The following is a 9,602-nucleotide window of genomic DNA, read 5'->3' as shown; positions in this document are numbered from 1 at the left end:
ATCTTTTTTTGAATCTAATGATGAAACCGAGTTGGAGATAGTTACCAATAAAGATGCCAACATGTACAATGTTGATGTTGATTTGAAAAACGATTTCAATAAAGATGTTGATGTTTGTGTTGAGGATTGTCTCTGCTCTTGTTGCAATATTTGACACTTCCAATGAAGAAAACATTATTTGTGTAGTTCTTGAAAATCATTTAAATGTTACATTCCTTGAAGTTATAGACTCGAGGATGAGTCTTTTTGAAGAAGGAGAGAATGATGCAGAATTAGAGATGGACCATGAGAGCCCAAGTCAAACAACTACATGTCCAAGTTCATCAAAAACGCACGTTGAGTATTTTGTAACTTTTGGGCCACAAAAGTCACGTGAGGGAGTAGGCTAAATATTGCTGGCCAAGTCAAGAGAATTAGATGAGGACTAGATAATGTTTATCCAAAAGTTGATTCTTATCTATTTTCTATAGTTTTACTCGGTTCCTACTTTTGTGTTATTAGTTATTTAGTATTAGTATTTAAATAATTTATAGGTTGGAACAAGGGGATAGTTTATGCTTATTATTATTTTGTGCTTGTACGTGAGAAATAAAGAAGCTGTAGAGCTTTTCTTGTTTAATTCGTTATCGTTTCTGTTTGGCCACAATTTCTTGCATTATTTGGAATCCAGAGCTCAGGTTTTGGCCAAACAATGTTTTGTGGAGGTTATCGAGGAAGCTATTGCAGAACCGCCGACCGAGGCAGCGATGGAGATAATCGTAGACACGCCGAAAGAGGCAACGAAGACTCTCGAGACACAGAAATTGAACGATTATATAAGCGAATCGCCGAATTGGAACTGAACCAACAACGCTTCCCTGAGCGCTACGATTCGTAAAGAATAGATTCAGAATCCATTTATGATACTGAACCCATCTATGATATAGATGGTGAAGATGGAGAATCCATCTATGATACCGAACCCATCTATGATACTGATGGTGGGGAATTTTTATCTTTTTTTGAATCTAATGATGAAACCGAGTTGGAGATAGTTACCAATAAAGATGCCAACATGTACAATGTTGATGTTGATTTGAAAAACGATTTCAATAAAGATGTTGATGTTTGTGTTGAGGATTGTCTCTGCTCTTGTTGCAATATTTGACACTTCCAATGAAGAAAACATTATTTGTGTAGTTCTTGAAAATCATTTAAATGTTACATTCCTTGAAGTTATAGACTCGAGGATGAGTCTTTTTGAAGAAGGAGAGAATGATACAGAATTAGAGATGGACCATGAGAGCCCAAGTCAAACAACTACATGTCCAAGTTCATCAAAAAGGCACGTTGAGTATTTTGTAACTTTTGGCACGTGAGGGAGTAGGCTAAATATTGCTGGCCAAGTCAAGAGAATTAGATGAGGACTAGATAATGTTTATCCAAAAGTTGATTCTTATCTATTTTCTATAGTTTTACTCGGTTCCTACTTTTGTGTTATTAGTTATTTAGTATTAGTATTTAAATAAGTTATAGGTTGGAACAAGGGGATAGTTTATGCTTATTATTATTTTGTGCTTGTACGTGAGAAATAAAGAAGCTGTAGAGCTTTTCTTGTTTAATTCGTTATCATTTCTGTTTGGCCACAATTTCTTGCATTATGATGGTGATAACTTTTCGGATGATGATTGCTTAGATGATACTTTTGATTCGTCTGATGATGAGTCCCCAATTACTTGTGATGATCGGATTCATAAAGACAGGGATGGATTGAAGCAGACTCGGGTAAAAGTATACTGGAATTTTGATGGTATCTTGGATGATGATCTGTCCGATTGTAATAATGACGGTCCAAAGTCCCATGGTAATAATGATGATGAAAGAGGTAAAGTAGAAGGCGAAGAGAACAGAGATAACCTTTTTGTTTCCGCAAGGGGTGAAAATAGCTGTAATAACAGCTGTGATAATTATTGTTCATCCACTTCCAAGACATGTGCTTTTCTTGGATCAAATTACAGTGAAGAATTCGTTGAGGAAACTTGCTTTGCTCATAAAACAACTGGGCCGGCCCAAGATCATTCTAATAATCTCAGTCCAATTCGGTCTGGTGGGCTAAATTTGGATAATCCAATGACTCCTTATTGTAGTCCACTTAAAAATAAAGATACCATTTTTGAGCCTGCTTCTGCTTCTGTGAAAGCCGATTATCCTAAACCCATTAGTCCTACCAATCATGACAACTCAAATGGGCCTACATCTTCTACTTTTTTACGTGAAAAGAATTCTAATATTAGCCCTTGTGATGGAGTTACAAAACAACAGATGTTGAAACAATATAAAAGAAGACAGAATGATGAGGTCCCAAAAAACAAACGTGAGGGAAAGGCTAAAATCACAAATAGAGATACTGTTGTTCGTGGCACTTCAAAAGTTTCAAAACAACAAAAATCAAGCAAGAAAGATTGCTGCTTTTCAAAGCTTCGTAGATGGAATACCTCTTCCGGGACACTGAAGTTGAAGGGCGTTGCTAGGAAAGAAAACTCAATCAATGGATCAATTAGATCGATGTGTACCAACTGTGCAAATCACCCTAATCCTTCAACTTCCAATAAGTCTTCCTCAAACATAAGGCAAGTTTCTAGTTCTAATAATTCATCGTTCTCTATCTCAAATAGTGGTCTGAAGAATTTTGGTGATCAATTAGGTCTTAGGTGGGTGGAGAAATCCACTCATTAAGTTTTCTATTTTTCCTTCATTATAGTTATATGTTTATGAAGTTCTTGTCATTAAATATTAGGGGTTTTGGGGTTGGGAAAGAATCCAAACTTGGGTGGTTAAAAGGCATATGTCGTAGTGAAAAACCAAATTTCGTGATTTTGCAAGAAACAAAAGCTCATTCTGTTGAATTGCAATGGATTAGTAGGTTGTGGGGAAATCATGATTGTAACTTTATTCAAAAAGAAATGGTCGGAAAATCGGGGGGTCAATTGGTTATTTGGGACACAACATGTTTTGATGTTTCTAAATCATTTACTTCCAAATTTTTTATTAGTTTTCGAGGTATTTGGAAGAATACGGGCTCAGCGGTTAATATTGTCAATGTTTATGGCCCGCACGATGACTAAAATAAACAACCTTTTTTGGACCAATTGCAAAATATGATCTCGCGTGATCCAAATGATGCATGGGTGATATGTGGAGATTTTAATGAAGTAAGATCCGAAGAAGAAAGACTCAATTGTCAATATTTTGATAATAAGGCGAAAATGTTCAATGAGTTCATCAATAATGCTAAATTAATTGACATCCCTTTAGGTGGAAGGATCTTCACCCGCATTAGTGATGATGGAACCAAGTTTAGCAAACTTGATCGTTTCTTAGTAAATGATTGTTTCTATAATTTGTGGAATTGTCTTTCGGTGGTTTCTCTTGATCGTGGTAAGTCGGATCATTGTCCCATTATTCTAAAAGATGACAATAAAAATTTTGGTCCAAAACCGATCAAAGTTTTTGACGAATGGTTAGATATGGATGATGTTGATAAGGTCATAAAAGATGCATGGATTGAATATGGTGGTGGTGGTACCCGAAAAGATTGTTGTCTTAGAAATAAAATGAAAAAAACTAAGCTAGCTTTAAAGACAAAAAGTTCACAAAAATTTGGTGATCTTGAGGGTGAAATTGAAGTGTTAAAATCTGTGGCTACTTCACTAGAAATAAAAGCCGAAAATGGTCTAATTAATGAGGAGGAAAGGAAACAATGGTTAGACGCAAGGAAATTATGGTTCTAAAAGGAGAGAACTAAAGTCAACATGTTGAAACAAAAAGCCCGGGTACGGTGGATCCTCGAGGGAGATGAAAATACTAGATACTTTCATTCGGTTATCAAAAGAGGATACAACAAAAACAACATTAGGGGTCTCTCAATTACTGGGGTATGGTGTGAAAATCCAAATGACATTAAAGAGGCGGCTTTTCAATATTTCAAGAGTCGATTTGAAGAACAACCGGGTTCTAGACCTAGTCTTATTGACCTTTCATATCCTACGTTATCATCCGGTGAGGCTAGTAGTCTTGAAGATCCCATTAGTGAAACGGAAATTCTCGAGGCAATACACGATTGTGGGAGCTCAAAAGCTCCCGGCCCCGATGGTTTTAATCTAAGATTTTTTAAGAAGTTTTGGGATATTATCAAAGTTGATGTTCTTAATGCTAGCACATGGTTTTGGGAAAAAGGTGAATTTTCAAAGGGATGTAACGCCTCCTTTATTACCTTAATTCCAAAAAAGAGTGACCCGATTCATCTTAGTGATTATCGACCTATTAGTCTCATTGGAAGTTTTTATAAAATCATTGCAAAGATTCTCTCCAATAGATTGAGAAAAGTTATTCCAAGGCTAATCGGCTTGGAATAAAGTGCTTTTCTAAAAGAAAGATATATCCTTGATGGAGTTCTTATAGCTAATGAATCCATTGATTTTTTGAGAAGTAAAAAGAAAAGAAGTATTGTTTTCAAGGTTGATTTTGAGAAAGCTTTCGATAGTTTAAATTGGGACTTTCTTATGGAAGTCATGACTTGCATGGGCTTTGGTAGTAAATGGCGTAAGTGGATTCTTGCTTGTTTAAAATCAGCTAGCATTTCGGTTCTCATTAACGGATCTCCTACACAAGAATTTTCTATCGGTAGATGGGTTAGACAAGGTGATCCGTTATCCCCTTTTCTCTTCATTCTTGCTATGGAAGGGCTCAATATCCTCACCAAAGCAGCGGTTGATAAGGGCGTATTTAAGAGTGTCAAAATTGGAAATGACAAAGTTGTAATCTCGCACCTTCAATATGCGGATGATACTATGTTTTTTGGTGAATGGTCCTCTTCAAATGCACGTAATCTTATTAACATTCTAAAGTGTTTCGAGCTTGCTTCGGGCCTAAAGGTCAATTTTCATAAAAGTGGTTTATATGGGGTTGGTGTTAACCTGGATGAGGTTGAGAGATTGGCTACTCGTATGGGATGTCAAGCTGGTAAATTCCCTTTTATATACCTGGGTCTTCCAATAGGAGCAAAGATGAAGAAAATTAGTGATTGGTCTCCGGTTATCAAAAAATTCAAAAAACGATTATCGGAGTGGAAAATGAGGACGTTGTCCTTTGGAGGTAGATTAGTTCTTCTTAAATCGGTGCTCAATAGTCTCCCGTTGTATTACTTCGCGCTTTTTCGTGCCCCGCCTTGTGTGCTTAAACTTTTTGAGAGTGTGAGACGTACTTTTTTTTGGGGCGGGGATTTTTCGGGTTCTAAAATTTCTTGGGTCAAATGGGCATCCACTTGTTTGCCTTATGGGCGGGAGGGCTTAACATTGGGTCCTTAAAGGGCAAGAACCTTGCTCTTTTGGGCAAATGGTGGTGGAGGTTCAAAACCGAAACCAATTGTATTTGGATTAATATCATCCGAAGTATTTATGGAATTGACGGTGGCTTGAAGTCGAAAGATGGGCTTGCTCGTCAATTGACCTCGGGTATTTGGAACAACATTATTTTTGCAGGAAATGTTATTGAAGAAAGCAGTGTTTCTTTCAAAAGTCGTTCCAGAAGTCTATTGGTGATGGCAAATCCACTTCGTTTTGGAAAGATAATTGGTGCGGGTCAGAATGTTTCAAGGAGATGTTTCCAAGGCTTTTTCATGCTCGAGTCAAATAAAGAGGCAATGGTTAGTGAACGTATATCTTTGGTTGCTGATTCACGGACATCAGCGTTATCAGCTTCAGTGTCTGTTACTGCAGCGAATGCTGTGGTGCCAGACTCGGCTTCTGTTATTCAGGTCCCGGATGTTGCAGCCCCTGATCAAATCGATGCAGTTTCAGCTGGTACAGTAACAGATGGTGCTCCAGGTCGCGATATTCCCCACATCAACAGGCAGGATGGTGTAACAGTTGGTCCAAATCAGTCCAGGTGTGTTTCTTCATGGTTGTAGCTTCGATATCCCACTGGTAGAACGTTAAGCGAATTGGTTGAGATCGAGAACTTAATAAAATCTTTTCATTTTGATTTCAACAATCGGGTATCTTGGAAATGGAGCCTTGCGATTAATGGTATTTTCACGGTTAAAAAATTATCATCTATCCTAGACAATCATATTCTTGGTAATCCTAACGACAATAGAAAAAATTTGAGAAACAACCTAGTTCCCAAAAAACTTGAAATGTTCGTTTGGCGATCTTTGAGGATGAGAATTCCGGTTAGGGTTGAGCTTGACAAAAGGGGTATCAATTTACATAGTGTCCGATGCTCCGTTTGTGATGATGATCTTGAATCGGTTGATCACTCACTTATCAATTGCAAGTTTGCTTGTGATGTTTGGTCTCGTGTTTATAAGTAGTGGAATTTTAGTTCATCTTCCGTCTTAAATGTGGAGGTTATCGAAGGAAAGTGTGGTCACTCCTCATCCGCTATTGGTCAAAAAATATGGCAAGCCGTGGTTTGGGTGTGCGCCTACTATTTGTGGAAAAATCATAATTTGAAGGTCTTTCGTAATGAATCTTGGAGTGCTTCGGTTCTAATGAGTGAGATCCAAGTTAAATCGTTCGAGTGGATCTCGAGTCGAATTAAAGGAAAATCTATCGATTGGTCGAATTGGCTTGTAAATCCTCAAGTTTTTTAGATTTATAGTCATGTTCTTGTTCTAGTTTTCTTCGTGATTCACAGGTTGTAATCTCATGCTCTTGTTTTAGGGTCGGTCATTCTTGTTTTGACCGGGGCCTCGTAATGTTTTTTCGTTGTTTTTTAATCTATCTTGCTTTTCAAAAAAAAAAAAAAAGAAAAGAAAAAAAAAGAAAAAAAAATGCTATCCCTTCACATGTTTTGTAAACTACCTAAATTGCAGATGAACCTCAACCATTTGATTTCGAAAGTTGGTTTCCTGATAACGGAAACATGGTCCGTTATTAATTTGATTTACGGGTTTTTGTGTTTACATTGACCATGTATATCTCACCTTATGTATATTTTTTTTTCGATGAAGGTTGCATATTTGTATGGTTTTTGAAGGGTTCAGGCACTAGATTTGGGTACTGTGTTGTCATAACCCGACCTTAACCATAAGGACGAATACAATAACATATGATTTCATCGCGAGGTATTGACCTCTATATGCGACACTTTTCAAAAACTGCATTCGTTTTTACAATACAAACCATAGCTTTTATTACAAATACAAGGTTTAAACAACTTAATAATGATTATCGTTTAGCGATAATCTTAGACTTACAAACTTTACATGTGATAATAACAATACGACCTCCAACATATTTTACATTACAAATCCTCCGATATGCAGTTTTATTTTTGACACAAATATGCATACTCAAGATCTTGCTTAAATTCAACATGTTGCAGCGGAAGCTTTTAGTTATCACCTGAGAATAAACATGCTTAAAACGTCAACGTAAAGTTGGTGAGATATAGGTTTAATGCCGGCAGCGTTATAAATATAGACCACAAGATTTCATATATAAACGTTTTAATAAAAATATTCTAAGTTGTTGAGCACTTGATAACCATACTTAACATTTAATCAACGTCGCATATTCCCTTTATTATGAAATCTTACTACACCGTACCAAGTGTAGTTACCGAAACGAAGTACTGTGCAACCGTTGAATACTGGTCGTCCAGTCCGGTTGGGGTTGTCAGGCCCGATAGATCTATCAACAGGATTCGCGTTTACAATACCTCATGTAAATAGTAGTTACCAAGTTACAGGGAAGTATGCCAGTGGTACAACTCAACGTAGAATATATGTTTTTAATCACTTGTGTCCATAACGTAAATCATAAAATGCATGTATTCTCATCCCGAAATATTTAGAGTTTAAAAGTGGGACTATATACTCACCTTTTCCTTGAAGGTATTTAACTCGACTTGGTCTCCGATAGATATCACGAACCTAACCATATATATAATATATCAACATATTTTCTTTTCAAGTAATCGTTACATATATATATATACTTATAATACTTTTAATATTTTTCTTAGTCCGTAGTTAGCAGTCTGTTGTTAATGGTCCACAATTAGTTGCTCAATAAAATAAATAAAGACCCCATCATATTCGTATTGATCAGAATTAATCTCGACCCATGGTACCATGTTGTCAAATGACGTGTTGCGTACATAAAGTACCGTGTTGTCAGATGACGTGTTGCGTACAATCATGAGGTCTTATGATTAATCTTCTCGTGTTGTTTACGGGTGGTCCTGGAATATATAAAATCAAATCATAAGTAAATATATATTAAATATTATGTTAATTAGCCAAGATATGATTAATCCGAATTTGTCATAATATGATATATTACAGGTTTTGAAGTGTTTTAAAAATCAAATTAGAAGGATCTATTTAGTTTGCGAACAGGTTTGAAATCATTCAAACTATGTTCTTGTTGTTAAAAATTTTATAACACAAAATAAGATAGCTATATAAATATGAATTGAATAAGATTATGAATAAGGTTACTACCTCAAGTTACTTGGATAAAGCTACTGGAAAAGATAGAAAATAATCTTGATCAAACTTTCTTATGATGATTATAGGTTGTTCATGAAGCTAATTCTTCATGAGTATTTGCTGAGATTGTGAAGAACACTTAGAGTTCCTAAGAGTGTGTTTTTGGTTAGAGAAAGATGGTTGTAAGAATGAAATGAAAAACCAGGGTGATGGTGATACTTATAGGACAGTCTGGTTGTTGAGGGAACAAGGACAAATTATTGTGTTGAATTTTTGAGTAATAATGTATGCTAGCTTACAAATAAGATTCCCTCTTATCTAGGGCAGATCTAAAGCTGATAAGGATATTGATTTGATGTGTATTTACTAATAGTAAATACGTATGGATGATGAGTATGATACGGTAAAAGAAGCTCAAAATCGGGCTTTTATTTTGGGTCTAACCGGGCCAAAAATTAAATTTTAAGACATTTTTAATAAAGCAATGTTAACCGGGCAAGGTCAGCTCGACCCCAGCCAGGGGCTCTGCCCCTTGGACCCCGCCAGGGGTTGCCACCCCTTGGACCCCGCTTATCGGGGGCGCTGCCCCCGAACCCCCGTCATAATCAAGATAAGTTCAAACAAGTGTGCACTCCACACTTCCCCAAACTTGTTCGATATTTATCAAGATTATTTTGGTTACAAATTAATCCCATTACACTTAAATCATATTGGTGACATAAATCACAAAACATTATAGATTGTAAGTATATATGTCAAAGAACGTTACATATAGTTATCGTTTTGAAAACTTAAGTTAGTGGTCTCAAAGTATACTTATAACTCATTGTTGTTAGTTCACAATGAAATGTTAAACCATCCTTAAATCATGTTAAATATGTATAGATATGTACATATACATAATCGTATAATTATCGTGTGTTATATAGTTCGTGATATCATCGGTCAAATTGGACGGTCAAACGTTGTGTAAAACTCTTTTCAAAAATATAAGTCTCAACAATTTGAATTGCTTATCATGTTGGTAAGGTTTAATTTGTGTAAATATTAATCTCATATGTATAGAACGATCGGAAAATTCCGGGTCGTTACATGTGTGTTAAGTCACTGGATTTGTGAGGGT

The 9,602-nt window shown here is 36.1% G+C and overlaps 1 protein-coding gene across 1 annotated transcript; it reads left to right on the top strand.

Annotated features, from left to right (window-relative positions):
- Positions 1 to 3,137: 3,137 nt before the first annotated feature.
- On the top strand, positions 3,138 to 3,770 carry LOC139890343 (uncharacterized). Its single transcript, XM_071873231.1, has one exon. The coding sequence runs from the start codon at positions 3,138 to 3,140 to the stop codon at positions 3,768 to 3,770; it is 633 nt and encodes a 210-aa protein (XP_071729332.1).
- The last annotated feature ends 5,832 nt before the right edge of the window (positions 3,771 to 9,602 follow it).

This window comes from Rutidosis leptorrhynchoides, chromosome 2, assembly GCF_046630445.1.
Source record: "Rutidosis leptorrhynchoides isolate AG116_Rl617_1_P2 chromosome 2, CSIRO_AGI_Rlap_v1, whole genome shotgun sequence".
Classification (NCBI taxonomy): Eukaryota; Viridiplantae; Streptophyta; class Magnoliopsida; order Asterales; family Asteraceae; genus Rutidosis; species Rutidosis leptorrhynchoides.
Note: the sequence above shows the minus strand (reverse complement) of the source record. Positions and strands in the feature narration are given on the sequence as shown.